The sequence below is a fragment of the Leucoraja erinacea genome, chromosome 30 (assembly GCF_028641065.1).
Source record: "Leucoraja erinacea ecotype New England chromosome 30, Leri_hhj_1, whole genome shotgun sequence".
Classification (NCBI taxonomy): domain Eukaryota; kingdom Metazoa; phylum Chordata; class Chondrichthyes; order Rajiformes; family Rajidae; genus Leucoraja; species Leucoraja erinaceus.
In genome coordinates this window covers 4,646,394-4,666,553 of record NC_073406.1, presented here as the reverse complement: position 1 = coordinate 4,666,553, position 20,160 = coordinate 4,646,394, and the positions used below count along the sequence as shown (strand labels likewise).

The following is a 20,160-nucleotide window of genomic DNA, read 5'->3' as shown; positions in this document are numbered from 1 at the left end:
CTAATATACTTTAGATTCTATCTCAGTCGAGGAGATTCTGCAAAATGAAACTGTAATCGATCGGCACTCAGCCCTGCCTCAAAAACGCAGTTTGATCGACAATTGGTTGTCATTTTCTGTCAGGGCGTTATGAGATTCATAAACTTACATCCAGCCTTCGAGCTAGTCAAATTTGGATGCAAATTTACATAAAATATTAAGAAGAAAAACTAATTGAGTGGTGTAATGGAAAGGAACTGATCATGAAATTGGTGAAAAAGGAAGTGAATGAGCAGCAGAGAGGGAAATGATGGATCGGTTTCATTTTGTGCCATTTCACTGCAAAACATTAACTTTAAAATCCTATTACTTCTCATGTGCAGCAAATCGCTATAGCACTCTCAGCACAAAGACTTATAGTACATAAACAATAGTAGTTGCTGAATGATTCTGGTATTTCCCCAGAGGAATACAGAATTAGGATTAGAGTCAGAGGTGAGGCATTGATTGATGGATCAGCCCAGACTTGGCTCATTGAATATTCTCTGCTATTCCCTTCATCTCCTCGTTTAATATCTCGATGTGGCTTTTGATCAGTTTAATTTTGCTGAAATATAGTTAGTAGAGTTCACAGTTCCAGCAGGCTGGCTTCGATCGGTCTGTGTGGTGTTTGTACCTTCTACGTGTGACCGTGTGCATTTCCTCCTGCTGCTCCAGTTTCTTCCCACAACACAAAAATGGGCACACAAGGAACTGCAGAAGCTGGAATCTTGAGCAAAACACAAAGTGCTGGAGGAACTCCGTGGGTCAGCGCGAACTCAGTGCGGCACGGTGGTGCAGCGGTACGGCGCCAGAGACCCGGGTTCGATCCTGACTACGGGTGCTTGTCTGTACGGAGTTTGTACGTTCTCCCTGAGACCTGCGTGGGTTTTCGCTGGGTGCTCCGGTTATCTCCCACCTTCCCAATACACACAGGGTTGTAGGTTAATTGGCTTGGTATAATTGTAAATTGTCCCTATTGTGTGTAAGATAGTATTAGTGTACGGGGATTGTTGGTCGGCGCGGACTCGGTGGGCCGAAGGGGCTATTTCTGTATTTCAAAGCTAAACTAAACTTTATGTGTTGCGCAAAAATGTGCAGGTTGGTATGTTAATTGACCACCGTATTTCGACCCTGTTAGATACGTGAGCAGTAGAACGTGCGAAGAGTTGGTGGGAATGAGTGCAGAGTAGAATTAGGTTGACGGAGGATTAGTGCACATGGGAGCTTGATGTTTGGCATGGATTTAGTGGGCCAAAGGCGCTATGACCTTTATGAGTGTCTTTGCACTTATTATTCAGTCATTGTTCCTCAGTAGCTAAATAACAGACATATTATGTGAACAATAACTTCCTTTCACTGATCTGCACCCACAGTCCGCTGATTTTAACACCATGGCAGCCATTGTATTTCTCCGCGCACGTTATTCTATGTCGATGCCTCACACTTCAAGACCACTGAATTGCCATTCATGAGATCTCAAGGGTCACGTTGATAAGGCTGTAAAATGCAAATAAAAGCTGGAGAGATAGAATTAAAACACAAAACCGATTATGTTCAATGTTTAGAACTTTGATTAAACCACATTTAAAATGGCATGTGGTTTTATGTATAAAAGAATGTCGGTTAGAACGGAAATGTCAAAGTCCAGAGGGTATGGTTTAGTTTAGTTTAGAGGCCCACTGAGTCATGGAAACAGGTCCTTCGGCCCTCTGAGTCCGCACCAACCAGCGATCCCTGCACATTAACACCATCCTACACACACTTGGGACCTTTTACATTTATACCAGGCCAATTAATCTACAAACTTGTACGTCTTTGGAGTGTGGGAGGAAACCGAAGATTTTGGAGAAAACCCACTCGTTGGTCATGGGGAGAACATCCATACTCTGTACAGACAGCACCCGTATTCGGGATCAAACCCGGGTCCCTGGGGCTGTAAGCGCTGTAAGGCAGCAACTCTGGCGCTGCGCCGCCGTGCTAAACGGTATTGCATCGCTTTAAGTTTTTTTTACACAGGGAATGGTGGGTGTTGGAATGCACTGTCTGGGGCGGTGATGGAGGCAGACACGTCAGAGGCTTTTGGATGGGCACATGGATGTGCAGGAAGTGGCAGGATATGAATCATGTGCAGGCAGAGGTGATTAGCATGGATATCGTGGGCTGAAGGGCCTGTTCCTGTGTTGTACTGTTCTATGTTCAAATAAAGGTGCAGGAAAAATGCAACGCCGTTTCGCAGAATGATACCAGAACTGACAGATTGAATCTATCAGGAACTTGTGAAAGTGCTGATAATCGGGAGACCATCATAATTATGAAAGGGTGTAACTAGTCAGATCTGGATTGGCAGTTCTTAGAATAAGCGAGTTCGGTATTCTGAAAAACGCAAGGAATCATGGGATTTGTCAAAGGTCATTTGCGATAAACGTTCTCGGCAACTGACGGGACACCGGCCCGGAGCAGTGGCGGCCCCAGGCTGACAGCCGGCACGGTCCCGCCATCCCGGGAATTAACCTTGTAACGGGAAGAATACAATGGGATTAGTATATATGGATGGCTGATAGTCAGTGTGGAGATGGGGCTGGAAGCCATGTTTCTATGGTGTATTACATCTTGACACACAAGAATGTATCAATTAGATTAATTGGTTGCAAAATCACAGCAGCATGAAAACTAAACTGATTGCACTGTCCGGGTGTGATGGTGCTAATAATACTGTGTGGATCCTCATTATCTTAGTGTGCGGCCCGGATTTATTTAGTTGGTGCTTTCCCATGTCCCAGCTGATGTTCAGGAATACCATGCAGTAGGTCAGGAGGAAACGCCCTGCGGAGAATTAGCAAAATGGCAGATTTTGAACAGCACAGTAAGTAGTATATCCTGCACGGACAGAGGTTTATAAGGTCGTCTGAGAACTTTAACAAATCTCCAAACTTAACTGTGATGGGGATTTCAGAACCGTTGAGTCACTGAATCTTCTTCTTCTTCTTGTGTATGGCGTGCACAGCTTAAAGTTGTAGGACAACTTGTTCTATTTGATCTTATTTGATTGTGCACGCCGGGTTGATTGCATTCGTCGAAACAGGGCGGACCACGTGAAGGTTGCAATCTCCCACCCCAGTCACTGAATTAAACACTGTCAGAGATGTATGGTATTCATTCACCATGTGAGCTCAGCTTGCATTTTCTATGTTCTAGAAGGTTCTACGATAGCTACTTCCCGTCAACCATCAGGCTCTTGAACACTGCACAAAACTAACATCAACTACCAACTTCTATGGACTGGCTTTGGTTGCATGAAAGGCTTTTGGTGTTTGCACTAACATTACAATTTCTCATTTCAAAGTTCAAAGTTCAAAGTAAACTTTATTGTCAATTCAAATTAATTGGATTGAAATTGCGTTCCCCCATACTCCAAATGTGAAAGTAATATTTATAACACAGACAGACAATACACCAATAAGAGAGACAATATACATTATTTAAAATATTCACAGTGTGCCAGACTGTAGTAACATTTTGAGGTATGTTATTAAGGTGCAATAATAAAGGTGCAATATAGAAAAGTGCGAATAGCGTACTGCAGACATTGAGTTAAAGTTAAATGTTCATGGAATTTCCTTGAATGTGTTGAGTAGTCTGATGGTTTATTGAACTTGTTAGAATGATTATATTTATCTGTGTGTATTTCATTTGCAGGCTTGCCAAGCTGTTGCAAGTAAAAATAATAGAAGGTAGACAAAAGTGCTGGAGAAACTCAGCGGGTGCGGCAGCATCTATGGATCGAAGTAAATAGGCAACGTTGGAAATAGGCAACGTTTCGGGTCGAAACCCGGAAGGGTTTCGGGCCGAAACGTTGCCTATTTCCTTCGCTCCATAGATGCTGCCTCACCCGCCGAGTTTCACCAGCACTTTTGTCTACCCTCGATTTTCCAGCATCTGCAGTTCCTTCTTAAACAAGTAAAATAATGGTGTTATTTTGTCATCAGTACATATGGCACTTAAAACACTCAAGACTCTTGGCATCAGTCAATAAGTTTGATAATAATGTGTAGGAAGGAATTGCAGGTGCTGGTTTAAACCAAAGGTAGACACAAAAAGCTGAAGTAACTCAGCGGGATAGGCAGCATCCCTGGGGAGAAGGAATAGGCGACGATTCAGGTCGAGACCCTTCTGCAGCCTATAACATAGAAACATAGAAATTAGGTGCAGGAGTAGGCCATTCGGCCCTTCGAGCCTGCACCGCCATTCAATATGATCATGGCTGATCATCCAACTCAGTATCCCGTACCTGCCTTCTCTCTATACCCCCTGATCCCCTTAGCCACAAGGGCCACATCTAACTCCCTTTTAAATATAGCCAATGAACTGGCCTCAACTACCCTCTGTGGCAGAGAGTTCCAGAGATTCACCACTCTCTGTGTGAAAAAAGTTCTTCTCATCTCGTTTTTTAAAGGATTTTCCCCCTTATCCTTAAGCTGTGACCCCTTGTCCTGGACTTCCCTAACATCGGGAACAATCTTCCTGCATCTAGCCTGTCCAACCCCTTAAGAATTTTGTAAGTTTCTATAAGATCCCCTCTCAATCTTCTAAATTCTAGAGAGTATAAACCAAGTCTATCCAGTCTTTCTTCATAAGACAGTCCTGACATCCCAGGAATCAGTCTGGTGAACCTATAGAAGGGTCTCAACCCAAAACGTCACCCATTCCTTCTCTGCAGTGATGCTGCCTGTCCCGCTGAGATGCTCCAGCTTTTTGTGTCTATCTTAAGTTTGATAATAATGGTTACCCGTTTATTATCTCCGTTTTCTTACCTCCAGAAACAAAAGTTGAGAATGCTATTATTAAACATACAGACGATTATTTGCTTATGAATAATCTTTGCATCATAATTAATTGTCAATTTTCCTCCTTCAAGGCAAATGACCGTTTGTAGAATATAATGCACGTTCACAAACCTGTTCCTCATCACAAGCAATGATCACATGTGTACGGTTTTCTGAAAGAAGATTTGGGTTTTGATTGGTAACCATACTTCTCTCCTCTCCTTGTCATCTCTAACCTTTGTCTCCTACTCCACCCATCTGCCAATCAAAACCCCCTCACCTGCAGTGGCGGACTGGCCAGGGTGTCAGCTTGCCCGATGGCAAGTGGGCCCCCTATATCAAGTGGGCCCCTGATGAAGTGGGCCCCCTTTGTCTCCTGGCAACCAATATTTTTAGACCCAGTCCGCCACTGCTCACCTGTATCCACCTATCACTTGCCAGGTTTTGTCCTGCCCTCATCTCCGTTTTCCAGCCTTCTTTTCTCAACTCCATTCCGTCTGGAAGAAGGTTCCCGACCCAAAATGTTGTCTGTACATTCCCTCCTCAGATGTCCAACACATCGCTTTTTTGCTCTCGATTTTCCTCTCCTAAGACCAGTGATTAATATTCAGCTTTCTGCCGCTACACTTGCTAAGATCAATCAACCTGGGACAGCTCAGTGGAGCAGCTCGTAGAGTTGCTGCCTCACAGTTCAATCCTGAACTCTGGTGCTGTCTGAGTGGAGTTTGCATGTTCTCAATGTGACTGCATGGGTTTCCCCCGGGTCCTCTAATTTTCCTATCGCATCCCAAAGATATCTGATGGGCAGGTTAAAGGGCTGCAGCAAATTGTGCCTACTGTGTAGGTGAGTGGTAGAACCTGGGTTTGGACAGGGATAAGCAGGGAATGAAATGGGATTGGTAAACATGGGTGCTTAATGGCATATGAAAATAACACTGTTGATTCTTGAATAAGGGGAGCTGATATAAACAGAAGAAATATAGGTTTGGGGACATAACAAAAGCTAAACACATCCCACCATGAAACAGAGTGTTTGTTACAGTACATGGATGGAACTAAGTGTAAACTCCCTCATTCACACTGTGTTGGAGGCAGGGAATGAAATAAGCAGAAAAAAGGAATTTCAAATGAATAACCTTAAAATGAAATTGGACGCCAATTGTTAAAGTGTTTCTAATTTGCTGCTTGAATGATTCCAAATAGCCTGGACGCTTCAAGCAGTTTTTTTTAAAGAAAGCTGCTGATAGATTGTCAGGCACTACCAACCAATAGTCTGACATCTTCCTTATCAGCAATCGTTACATAGAACTGACTCCAATGGGCGTTCAAATAAGCATCTAGCTGGCTTTCATTCAACAATGGGGGTAGTGCGGAAAATTTAAAGAAAAACACTTGTATTTATATGGCACAATCAGCAGAATGTCCAAATTTAGTTATTGTTGTAATTTAGGAAACACAGTGGTCAATTTATGCATCCACAAAGCTTCTATAAGAATAATCTGCTTCTCATTTACGTTGATTGCGGGATAAACGTGACCAGGGTATTAAGCAGTGTTCTGTTACAAATTTACCTCCACATAATCCCCAATTTGAAGCTTGTTCCCTTTATTCCATCAATAGGAATTAGATCAAAATCTCAGTCATGGCGTTGATCTGGAATAAAGCCTGTGCCTAGATTTTGTGCAAATCAATAGTTCAAAGCAAAAGGATTATGACTGAGATCTTTAATTAAAAAATGATGTATATTGGAAATATCCAAAGTCATTTTATCTCCGCATGTACAGCCGATATAGTACATCTATACTGCGCTGTGGTAAAGAGATCCTATTTTCATCTGAACATCTTGCCCCCTCAGCCACAATGTCTCCATCACATGTGTAGGAACTGCTGACGCTGGTTTGAATCGAACGTAGACACAAAATGCTGGAGTAACTCAGCGGGTCAGGCAGCATCTCTGGAGAACATGGATTGCAGGAGAGGGGGGGGGGGGGGGGGGAAAGCTGGAACAGAGCAGGGGCATGATACAGCATGGGCAGTAATTGGCGGACATGGGCTGGGAGCATTTTTAGAGAGGCAGATTGTTGAGCAAAGGCCAGGAGTGGAAAGACAGATGTAAGCCCAAAAGAGATGAAGAGTTTAGTGCAGTTTAATTTAGAGATACCGCGTGGAAACAGGCCCTTTGGCCCATCGAGTCCGCGCCGACCAGCGATCCCCGCATACTAGCTCTATCCTACAACAGTGGGGACAATTTATCACTTGACCAAGGCCAATTAACCCACAAACCAGCACGTCTTTGTAGTGGGGAAAGAAACCGGGGCACCATGAGAAAACCCACACGGTCACAGGGAGAACGTACAAACTCCGTGCAGACAGCACCTGTAGTCGGGATTGAACCGGGGTCTCTGGCGCTGTGAGGCAGTGACTCTGCTGCTCCACCATTGTGCTGCCGCTGCCAATTGTGAAACTCGAGGGTAGAACATTTGCAAAGTGTGTGGCCACTGGATGGGGGGGGGGGGGGGGGGGGGGGGGGGGGGGGTCAGGAGAAATCGGTGCAAAGTCAGTCAGGGTTCAGGGAAAGGGCTGGGCTTTTTGGGGAGGGACTGGAGGGGGACGGGGGCTGTTGGTGGACGTTACCAAAATCTTGTGCATTCAATGTCCATATTGTTGGTTTTACCAGAACGATGCCTGACTTAGTGGGTTTCAGTTATCAGGAGAGGTTGGGCAAACTTGGATTGGTTTCTCTGCAGCACCTTAGGCTGAGGAGAGACCTGATAGAAGTTTATGACGGACATAGATAGGTTAGACAGTCAGAACCTATTTACCAGGGTGGAAATCTCAAAGACTAAAGGGCATAGCTTTAAGGTGAGGGGGGCAACATTTAAGAGATTCAAGATTTAAGATTCAAGAGAGATTATTGCCATGTATCCCTGATAGGACAATTAAATTCTTGCTTTGCTTCAGCACAACAGAACATAGTAGGCATTGACTCCAAAACATATCAACGTGTCCATATACCATTATATTAAAGGAGATGCTTGGGGCAGGTTTTTTGTATATAGAGAATGATGGGTAGCTGGAACCAACTGCCGGAGATGTTGACAGAGGCAGATGCGACAATGGCATTTAAGAGGCTTTTGGATGGGCACCTAGATATGCAGGGAATGGAGGCTTATGTATTATGTGCAAGCAGAGGAGATTAGTTTAACTTGGCTTTATGTTCGGAGCTGATGTTGTGTGCCTAAGGGCGTGTTCCTGTGCTGTATTGTTGATTGTTCTGTAAATGCCACACGACACAGCTATGAGCTATTGAATCAATAACTCACAAAGCTGTTCATTCAGGAAGTTATTTTGTTCAATGTTCTGCATTATTTTCCTGGTCACATACGATACTGGAAAGCTCTAAAGGTAATAGTGTGTAACAGTACACACAGCTGTGGCTTTAGCCGTCTGCAGATGCAGCAATGTCTCTGTAGTCTGGTTATGTGCGGTCAGTGGCACTGAGGTGAGACTATGAAGCATCATCACCTCCCCACGACCACCCCCTTCCCCACCCACATGCCTCCTTGGGCTGCTTGTCATCAACCTCAGTGCTATGCGCTTTGTTACAAACACCATCCGAAAGGGCGAGAGGAATCATACTTCAGCCAGTTGATTATGACCTGTCTTGCCTCCACCATCTGGCCTGGCAGCACGTTCCACCCACAACTCTATGAGTGAAGGACGTACAGCACATCTCATTTAAACTTAGCCCCTCTTAACATTAGGGCGTCATGGTGGCATACCAGTAGAGCTACTCATTTCCACGCCAGAGACCCGCGTTCAATCTACTGTTTAAGAAGGAACTGCAGATGGTGGAAAATCGAAGGAAGACAAAAAATGCTGGAGAAACTCAGCGGGTGCAGCAGCATCTATGTGGAGCGAAGGAAATAGGCAACGTTTCGCGTCTGAAGAAGCGTTTCGACCCGAAACGTTGCCTATTTCCTTCGCTCCATAGATGCTGCTCCACCCGCTGAGTTTCTCCGGCATTTTTGTCTTCCTTCAATCTACTGTTGCTGACTGTACAGAGTTTGTATGTTCTTCCCATGATCTGCGTGGGTTTTCTCAGAGATCTTCGGTTTCATTCCACACTACAAAGACGTACAGATTTGTAGGTTCATTGGCTTGGTATGAACGTAAATTGTCCCTAATGTGTGTAGGGTAGTGTTAATGCATGAGGATCACTGGACAGTGCGGACCCGGTGGGCCGAAGGGCCTGTTTCCGCACTGTATTTCTCAACCAAACATTGCAGCTAAAACTAAACAAAAATTAAAAAAAAAAAAAAAAAAACTTTAAAAGCATAGCCAACGCCAAGTTTGCGTGACCTTCTGTTGTTGCTCGGAGCTTGTTTAAGAGTATGCGTTGGGGGGGGAAATGTAATGTCTCTTTCTGTCCACACTGCGGCACCTAACATTGAGGATCAGCTACATGGGCATAACTTCAACTTAAAAGCAAGGGATTTATATAAAAAATAATTCATAGTTATGGACATAAAGATAGACACAAAATGCTGGTCTCGACCCGAAACGTCACCCACTCCTTCTCTCCAGAGATGCTGCTGCCTGTCCCGCTGAGTTACTCCAGCATTTTGTGTCTATCTTTGGTTTAAACCAGCATCTGCAGTTCCCTCATAAACAGTTATGGACATGCTGTATTACAAGGCAAATCATTAAAAAGATTTCTATAGCCAAACAACCTGCCTATTCCTCTCAAATAACAAACTTAAATATATAAACTTAAACAAGATGAGTAAGAGGAGGCCATTTGAAGCAACTCTTCAGCGCAATCCCTTTATTACCGCTAGTTGTAGACCCCCAGAAACAGAATCATCTTCTCAGCATCTGATTGTGAAAATATATCACAACCTGTTCCCTGATACTGCATACAGAACTGGTTTGTGTTGGGAATATCAAACAGTACAGAGCTTTTTGAAGGGTAATAAAAGCCATTGAATTGGCATCCAACTTTGCACTAATCCCCATACATTTTGGACGTAGAGCATTTGATTATGAAGCAGGCTTTTTGAGAATTTCAACTGCTGCTTTGTGATTTGCTCCAATCCCAACGATCTCAGCTTCAAGTGGACACAAAAAGCTGGAGTAACGCAACATCTCTGGAGAGAAGGAATAAGTGACGTCTCAAATCGAGACCCTTCTTCAGACTCAGTTCTCAGTTACATTATGTATTAAGCCAGTTTTTTAAAAACAAACTAGGCCTTGAGGGTGGTTCTTACAGCTCAAGATTTCAAAGACAAATTATGAGGTTGGATTACCTGTTACTGCATCAAACCCTTCATTCAATGTTATAATTTGAAACACATAAGATTGTTAAGGGCTTGGACACTCTAGAGGCAGGAAACATGTTCCCGATGTTGGGGGAATCCAGAACCAGGGGCCACAGTTTAAGAATAAGGAGTAAGCCATTTGGCGACGAGGAAACACTTTTTCTCACTGAGAGTGGTGAGTCTGTGGAATTCTCTGCCTCTGAGGGCGGTGGAGGCAGGTTCTCTGGATGCTTTCAAGAGAGAGATAGATAGGGCTCTTAAAAATAGCGGACTCAGGGGATATGGGGGGGGAGAGTCTAGGACCAAAGGTCATAGCCCCAGAATTAAAGGATGTTCCTTTTAGAAGGAGACAAGGAGGAATTTCTTTCGTCAGAGGGTAATGAATCTGTGGAATTCATCGCCAAAGAAAGCTGTGGAGGGCAAGTCAATGGGTATTTTTAAGGACGATAGACAGATTATTGATTATTGATGTCAGGGGTTATGGAGAGAAGGCAAGAGAACGGGGTTAAGAGGGAAAGACAGATCAGCCATGAATGAATGGCGGAGTAGACTTGATAGGCCGACTGGCCTAAATCTGCTCCTATCACTTATGAACGTATGAATTTAGGAGGATGTCATTCTTTCATTGAGTCATACAGCGCGAAAATCTACAACAGCTGCTTATATGTATGTGGTTTTAATTTTACCATTTTAACCAGTGAGACTCTAAATATGTTTAAGAAAGAACTACAGATGCTGGAAAAATCGGTAGACAAAAATGCTGGAGAAACTCAGCGGGTGAGGCAGCATCTATGGAGCGAAGGAATAGGTGACGTTTCGGGTCGAGACCCGAAACGTCACCTATTCCTTCGCTCCATAGATGCTGCCTCACCTGCTGAGTTTCTCCAGCATTTCTGTCTGCACTCTAAATATGTTTTGTCATTAAGAGCACAGTACATAATGCAACTCAATATTGCTGCTGTAAATTCCCAAAGTTTTGAAACCTTGATCATTCGAAACTTTTATTGCCTGAAATCCTTTCCCTCAATAAAGTGTATTGGCTTAGTGATTCCCAAGACTATATGTAACACATCCAATACATTATGAGTCTTGTGCAATCCCCTCAGCCTCCTTCCTCATTATTTAGTGTGCTGTCAACCTGGTATGATTACAACTCAGTGCTATCTCCTTGGACATATTTCTACATTAAAGGTCTTAATAATTAAAAAAAAAATAGAAGAGGAAGATTTTACAAATCGATACGTACAATCGATGTTATTTTTCGAAAGACATTTGAAACTCCCTTGTATTGTTGGGGAAGAAATTACATTGAGATAGAAACATAGAAACATAGAAATTAGGTGCAGGAGTAGGCCATTCGGCCCTTCGAGCCTGCACCGCCATTCAATATGATCATGGCTGATCATCCAACTCACAGTATCCCGTACCTGCCTTCTCTCCATACCCCTGATCCCCTTAGCCACAAGGGCCACATCTAACTCCCTCTTAAATATAGCCAATGAACTGGCCTCAACTACCCTCTGTGGCAGAGAGTTCCAGAGATTCACCACTCTCTGTGTGAAAAAAGTTCTTCTCATCTCGGTTTTTAAAGGATTTCCCCTTTATCCTTAAGCTGTGACCCCTTGTCCTGGACTTCCCTAACATCGGGAACAATCTTCCTGCATCTAGCCTGTCCAACCCCTTAAGAATTTTGTAAGTTTCTATAAGATCCCCTCTCAATCTTCTAAATTCTAGAGAGTATAAACCAAGTCTACCCAGTCTTTCTTCATAAGACAGTCCTGACATCCCAGGAATCAGTCTGGTGAACCGTCTCTGCACTCCCTCTATAGAGATAGAGAGGGTTTCAAAAGCTGCATCTAAGCAGCCCAAAGAAGCAAGTAACGAGGCTGAGGGGGAAATTATTCGAAATATTATTATTAAAGTGTTCGCTCGTGTGTCAGGCGACGCGTAGCTCGCCGTTGGCTTCCGTTGTCATTCAACGTGTTGGCAGAATTGGTCACCCGATTGGACGCGTCACAGAGTGCATCGTGTCGCGGTTTCCGGGGATCGCCACGGGGAGGCTTCTGTCATGATCCCCTCATTAAATTATATTTGTTAATGATTATTAATGATTAAAATATCAAATTAAAAATGAGGACGTTCAATTGACAATGTTTTAGAAACATAGAAAATAGGTGCAGGAGGAGGCCATTCGGCCCTTCGAGCCAGCACCGCCATTCATAGTGATCATGGCTGATCATCCCCTGTCAATAACCCGTGCCTGCCTTCTCCCCATATCCCTTGACTCCACTAGCCCCTAGAGCTCTATCTAACTCTCCCTTAAATCCACCCAGTGACTTGGCCTCCACTGCCCTCTGTGGCAGGGAATTCCATAAATTCACAGCTCTCTGGGTAAAAAAGTGTTTTCTCACCTCAGTCTTAAATGACCTCCCCTTTATTCTAAGACTGTGTGGCCCCTGGTTCTGGACTCGCCCCACATTGGAACATTTTTCTCCAGCATTTTCTGTCTACTTTTAAGTTTTTAGTTACATTACTTTGCCAACTGCTCTCTGGTCTTATTCCCAATTGACTGATCTACATGTATGAAGCAGACTGCCGAGATCAACAAAAGACAATTTTGTTGTCTTCGTAGAAACACTGAGCTGAATAAATGTGCTTCTCACTTATTATTAATGTGTGAAGTGTTTGTTTGTTTGTTTGTATTCTGTGGCAGCTGTCAGCAGTAAGCAGGTCAGATTCCAACTCATGTATCTTATCAATGCAATCTGCTTTCAGACTCCACAATCCCGTTGTACACTCTTTGCATTCGGATAAATCTATACCGACTGAATGTATGATCAAATGAATAGGAATGTGATGCTGCAAGATAAAATAATGTTGAGAATGGTAGACGGCATTTTTCACCAGTTCAGCCAAACGGTCCAGAACGTGTCGATCACAGACAGCGTTAGATGTGGCTAATGTATTCGAGATTTATTCAGATTGGCGGTCACCTTCTCTGAATTATTCACACATTCATTACGCATGAGAAATGCGCAGAAGGGAGATAAAAGTCAATTTCAGAGCTTGGTCCGAGGATCCTGTGGTCAACTCTCAGAGGCTTTTGAACTTCAAAGTTAGCACGTCAGTACAACGATTAATTTGGAAGGACTTATTGCAAAGGGGGGTAGCGGATTGAAATGGAGAAGTTGTGCCACAACTATATAGGGTTTTAGTGAAGTCACATCTGGAGTATACCATTCAATTTTGCTCTTTTAAAAACACAAGAGTTAAACCCCTGTCCCACGGTACGAGTTCATTCCAAGAGTTCTCCCAAGTTTGCCCTGATTCGAACTCGGAGATTTACGGTAATGGCCGCTCGTCGGTACTCGGGGCTCTCGTGAACATTTTTCATCATGTTGAAAAATCTTCACGAGTCTTCCCGTGCTTACTTGCCGTTAGCGAGTCTTCCCGGGTACCTGCCGTCAGCGCTAAGAGACGTCCCCGAGCTCTGACGTACCGGCTACGTTCATTCTCCGTGCTTACCACGAGTTTGATTTTTTTTAAACTCCGGCGAGCTCTTGGAATGAAGGGAGGGGAATAGAAGCTAGGGATTTGCTTCCAAAAAAGTAATTAATACTGATAAATAACTGAACAAAATACAAAGTGCTGGAGTAACTCAGGTCAGGCAGCATCTGCAAAGGGCAACGATGGGCGACTTTAATCTGAAGACGGGTTGGGGCTCAAAATGTTGCTTGTCCATTCCCCCAACAGTTGCTGGCTCACCCGCTAAGTTACTCCAGCACTCTGCGTGTGGTCAAGATTTGCGGGTGGCAGTCGCGCAGTTGGTAGAACAGATACCTCACAGCGGCAAAGACACGATTTTGATTCTGAACTCGGGTACTGTCTACGTGGAGTTAGCATGTTCTCTCTGTGATTGTGAGGGTTTCCTTTGGTTGCTCCGGTTTACTCCCATACCCCAAATAGGCGCAGGACTGTAGGTGGGCCGAAGGGCCTGTTTCCATTTGGTATCTCTAAATTAAACAAATTAAAATTCTACCATCTGCAGTTCTTCAAGTCTCCGTTGAAAAATAATTGGCTGTTTAGACATAATGTACTGACTGGCTGCTTCATGGTCCACTGTTCCCATCTGTTACTTCGATGAGCACAAAATGTGTTTAAAAATGTTTGATAGAATGTCAAATATCAATCAATAATATTCACTGGGAATGAACATTATTCTTCATCTGTTGCAATAAAATGCTTAAAAAATCCATTTGTACAACAAAGACTATACAAGTGGCATTACCATTATCTATGTGAGTTGGAGTAACTTTTCTTATATTTAATCTGCAGGTTATACATTCGGATGCATACTACTGTAAAACTGTCCTGGATGATAACAGCTCCTCTGCACTCATCATTCTTGGCTTTGTCCTTATGTCTCCACTTATTGTGATTGCCATGGTGACCTACTGCGGAGTGGCACGTCGTCTGCGCCTCTTCTTGTGCTTTGCTCCCTACTCCCGAGCAGTCTACAAGGGGATGAAGTGGACTGGGTATGGCAACCCCAGCTTCTGCTGCTGCAGTGGAAAGGAGTGGGACAGCAGTTTGAAGGCTTGGGTCTGATAGTGTTTTAAATGAATGTATCACGGGCTGCAACTGCTTTCTATAATAGTCTTGTGTTCTGTCCTCTGTCTCTTGCATTGTGAAGTAATTTACAGTAACATTTTAATATATAAACTCCAAAGTTATTGCTAGAAATCTGCACCAGGACTCTTCTTTAAAGGAAGAGACAGATTAATATTTTGGGGGGATTATTTTCTTAATTCTAGTGTATGAAATAGGAATATATTTACTCCAATCTCCTTGAATGGGATTAGTAACTTTATGCATTTTGAATTATCTTTGCTGCTTTGCCTTTCTCTATTCTATTGGATGGGTTGCATGTCCATTTGCCTTTATCACAGTAATAAAGTAATGAAACCTTCCCAACTCTGGTGGTGCTACAGTACTCCTTGTAGTGAGAGACTTTGATTACAGTGTGCCATGACTATGTAGACAGCTTAAAAAATGTCCATGCTATTGAGGGAGTACAGCGTAGGTTAATTCCCGGGATGGCGTGACTGTCATGTGCTGAGAGAATGGAGCGGCTGAGCTTGTACACTCTGAAGTTTAGAAGGATGAGAGGGCATCTTATTGAAACATATAAGATTGTTAAGGGTTAGGAAACATGTTCCCGATGTTGGGGGAGTCCAGATCCAGGGGCCACAGTTTAAAAATAAGGGGTAAGCCATTTAGAACGGAGACGAGGAAACACTTTTTCTCACAGAGAGGCGTGAGTCTGTTGAATTCTCTGCCTCAGAGGGCGGTGGAGGCCGGTTCTCTGGATACTTTCAAGATAGGGCTAGATAGGGTTCTTAAAGATAGCGGAGTCAGGGGATATGGGGAGAAGGCAGGAACGGGGTACTGATTGGGGATGATCAGCCATGATCACATTGAATGGCGGTGCTGGCTCGAAGGGCTGAATGGCCAACTCCTGCACCTATTGTCTATTGTCTAACACATTATAGATGTTGCATATAGATATGTCTCATGCAGGTACAGAGTGCCAGCATTATCCCACAGCTAAATGTGGACAAAGGAAATTACAATGGAAATATAAAAATAAGGAGGAATGGAACATCTGAACATCGTGGTCCAGTTTTCCAGCTGCCATTTCATCACACTGCATCTACACACGCCATATACAGCAACATGGGCAATAGAGCTCATCATGAGGATTAGATGCTGAGATTTTTTAAGGCAGTGATCGATAGATTCTTGATTAGTACAGGTGTCAGGGGTTATGGGACGAGGCAGGAGAATGGGGTTGAGAGGGAGAGATAGGTCAGTCATGATTGAATGGCAGAGTGGACTTGATGGGTCGAATGGCCTCATTCTGCTCCTAGAACTTATGGAATTATGAACTTAGAAACTCTTTAGATGAAGGAGTAAAGGAAAACAAAAGCAAAAACACGCAACGAACTAGGCATTTCCAGCTTTATTTGTCCAGCTTCTTAATCCACACTCACAATTTCTTCGTCCTAATGAGCTGGCCTTGACTCTACCCAGCACATCAATTTATCATCCTGAATTCAGCATTCTCAGAGCTCCAATACGTGCTTTTGTTTTGCTTTTGCAGTACCCAGAATTGTACTAAAGCAGCAGCACAACTGAACGCATTTTTTTAAAATTCTGCCAGAACTGTTCCATTCGCTGTTTACAAGATTGCCAAAGGGGGGAATGCTCTGGCAAACATTTCCTGCATTTATTGTAAAGGGAAATAATCAGATACAAAGAGAATGACCCTGCACACTATAATCTGGGCCAATGACCTCAATAACAATATTAAAGTTTAGAGCCTGCTTTTAAACCAGCACACGTACCAGGACAGATAGAGTCATAGAGTCTTAAAGCATGGAAACAGGCCCTTCGGCCCAGCTTGTCCACACTGGCCAACATGTCCCATCTACACTAGTCCCAACTGCCTGAATTTAGAGGCCCATATTCCTCTCAACCTGTCCTATCCAAATACCTGTCTAAATGTGCAGCACACCTGTGCAGCCATCACCTCATTTACTGCCTGGCGGCTGAAGAGAAGGAGACACATTTTGAGGAGCAAATGACTAAAAATAATTAATTTTTGTGATGAAAGATTACTATCTTCAATTTTTTTGGGTGCAGATTATTTTAAAATAAGTATTTTTAAACCCAGTGTGTAAACGCTGTTTCCAATTCACAGCCTGTACATGCGTGGGTGAACCATGGTAAAGATACATTACGGGGGGGGGGGGGGGGTGGGGGGGGGGGGGGGGGGGGGGGGGGGGGGGGTTGGGGGGGGGGGGGGGGGGGGGGGGGGGGGGGGGGGGGGGGGGGGGGGGGGGGGGGGGGGGGGGGGGGGGGGGGGGGGGGGGGGGGGGGGGGGGGGGGGGGGGGGGGGGGGGGGGGGGGGGGGAGAAATATATTTCCTTTCACTCTCTCGATGTCTTTATGCTATAATCAGTACCAAAGTGGAAAGGCCAAATCGCGAAGAGATGCAGTAATAGATTCATTTCTTGCTCGGTCTAAATGATGGCGATGTTTGCCGGTAAAGACCTTGAATATCATCATCTGATCTTTGACAACATTGCGGCATCAGCATGACTCACCCTGGGTGAGATGAGTGCACTTTCATTTACGGTCAGAATGTTGTGGGTTGAGTCACATTCCAGAGGACTGAGCATTAGCTTCACAACGAGCACTTTACTGATGAGAGAGTGCCACGTTTGTTTTTTTTGAATGGGGCATTAGTTGAGTTTAGTTTAGTTTTGCGTTGTTCGGTTTAGTTTATTGTCGCTTGTACCGAGATACAAAGAAAAGTTTTTGTTGCGTGCTAGCCAGTCAGCGGAAAGATAATACACGACTTCAATCGAGGCGTCCACAAGTGTACAGATTCACGACAAAGGGAATAACGTGAATCACGTTTAGTGCAGGATGAAGCCAGTATAGTCCAATCAAAGATAGTCCGAGGGTCTCCAATGAGGTAGATAGTAGTTCAGGACTGCTCTCTAGTTGTGGTAGGATGGTTCAGTTGCCTGATAACAGCTGGGAAGAAATTAGGAATATTAGCTGGGAATATTAAAGTACATCTCCTCTGCTCCCCCAAGTGAATATAATAGATTTGTTAGCACAATGCCCCGAAAACATGAAAAATCCTATTTAATGCAAAAGCAAATACTGCCATTGTCAAAAATGTGAAATAATTACAGAAGTTGGAAAATGCTCAACCGGTCAGTCAGGATCTGTGGAGAGAGAAAGAGAGCTAATGTTTCGTTAATGACCTGATTGGCCAAGTAAATATACATTTTCATGTACCAGTTCTTAGCAAATAGAGAAATGAAAATTACATATGGTGTTTGATGCTCATTTGGTAAATTATTATATAAAATGCAAGATGTATATTATTCAGCTGAAATATTTTGGCATAAATAATTATTCATATGATAACCTTAACCCTTTGTTCACGTCTGCGTTCAGTTTGTCAATGTAATATACAAAGGTTAAAACTGCAAATTGTTAAAAACATGAATATAAAATGTAAAAGGAATAAATGTGGTTGTATGCAGAAATCCAGAGAATGGCACATCCTTCACTCCAATTTGTAGGAAGTTGAAACTGATTATTATTATTATTATGAAGAAGGGTCACGACCCAAAATAAGTCTGAAGAAGGGTCTCGACCCGAAATGTCACCCATGCCTTCTCTCCAGAGATGCTGCCTGTCATGCTGGGCTACTCCAGCATTTTGTGTCTACATTCGATTTAAACCAGCATCTGCAGTTCTTTCCTATACATTATTATGTTTTGCCAGCCATAAATGCAATGAGCCATATATATTCCAATTCTGACTACTGCCATTAAAAAGGTTTTGAGTCTGTTGAACCATTAGCACAGATAAAATATAATGGCCATTATCAATGCGACTACATTAGAGCAATAGTCATAACATTTTTCAAAGCAGGAACGTTATCTTTGCTATACAAACATCTATTATTGATGAAGCTATAATGTAGCAGTCGACATTCTTCAATGCTGGAATGATGTTATAATGAATGCTGGGACCAGCTTTTTACAGGACTGAGAGCTTAATTGTTCCCATATCAACATAATTGGGACATTTGTCAGTATTGTAGTTATTATAGACCTTCAACGATGTCTACCAGTCCCACATATCATAAAATAAAGGCTCATAGATGGTAGTGTTATAACAGTGAGACTTATCAGCATTAGAAGATGGGTTTCAGCAGATGATGTAAAACAAAATAATATACACAAAGTGCCTCAGTGGGTCAGGCAACATCTGTGGAGGGAATGGATAGGCAACATTTTGGGTCCGGACACTTCTTCAGACTGATTGTGGTCAGGCAGAAGGAAGCTGGAAAAGAGAGGTGGGGGTGGCACAAGGATAGTGTGAGTGTATGGGGGTTGCTGGTCAGCACGGTCTCCAAGGGCCCAAGGGCCTGTTTCCGCAGTGTATCTCTAAACTAAACTAAAAATTGTGGCACCATTCTCCCCATCCACCATCCACCACTGACTAGATTACGGTGTAAGCGCACAAACAGTGCCTTGCCATTTGTATTCTGTCATTACTTACGTTCCTTGAATGTGCAAGTAGACTGAAGGAACAAACTTCATGGGTCCAATGGTCCTCACTTTATCTCGCAGAAAATATGGGCCAAGTAAATCAATGAAAGATTTAGCCTTTATGCAACCACTCAAAAGATCTTTTTTTTTTGTCTCAATGTCAGTCTTCAGTGCAGTCCCAGTCTGAGTGGGAATGCAGTTGTGACAGACCAACTGTGTTCAATCAATGCAGAAAATGGAACACACTGAGTGAGGCAAAGAGAGGAACAGATCTCACATGGCCGTTTCTTCCCTTCTCCATCACCTACACATGTCACGGTGCCCCAGCAAAATGCTTGTTTAGAACCCGGGTTTCCCTCTCTGGAGTTTTAAGTTCTATGATCTCTAGTTTTTGACATTACCACACACTCCAAAGAAAGGGTTAATTGGCTTGATAAAAATGTAAAATTGTCCAAGTTGGCGATATGCAGAGTACTGCCCTGCCGACTACAACATTCAGAAGGTTCAGAAGGTATGAATTGCTTGTTGTCATTTATTGAGCATCTGACCTGGGCTGAATCTGACTGCTTTTAGATATTTCAGGTTAGCACCAGGCATGAGGCTCTGGGAACAGAAAACCTTCCAAACTCCCTAAACTTCAAGGTTTTGCACAGCCACAGTGATTTATAGAGCTGGCTGTTGATCTTTGAAAGTAGAACTCACCAGGGAAAACTAGAACCCTGAGCACGACCAACAAAAGTGTTATTAGGAATGTCACGAAATGTCTGTTCATCATCTGGCGGATGGATCCCCATTCATGAAAAATGATCCAAATGTGTTGATAATGCAGGTTAGATGAGAATTATGAGACAT

At 43.5% G+C, this 20,160-nt stretch overlaps 1 protein-coding gene across 1 annotated transcript in view; it reads left to right on the top strand.

Annotated features, from left to right (window-relative positions):
• The window catches only part of LOC129711527 (transmembrane protein 88), a 32,907-nt gene extending 15,932 nt beyond the window's left edge, over positions 1-16,975 (top strand). The window contains exon 2 of the mRNA XM_055659191.1: positions 14,501-16,975. Within this exon, the coding sequence (XP_055515166.1) occupies positions 14,501-14,773 (273 nt within the window). The 3' untranslated portion in view covers positions 14,774-16,975. The remainder of the gene's footprint in view (positions 1-14,500) is intronic.
• The last annotated feature ends 3,185 nt before the right edge of the window (positions 16,976-20,160 follow it).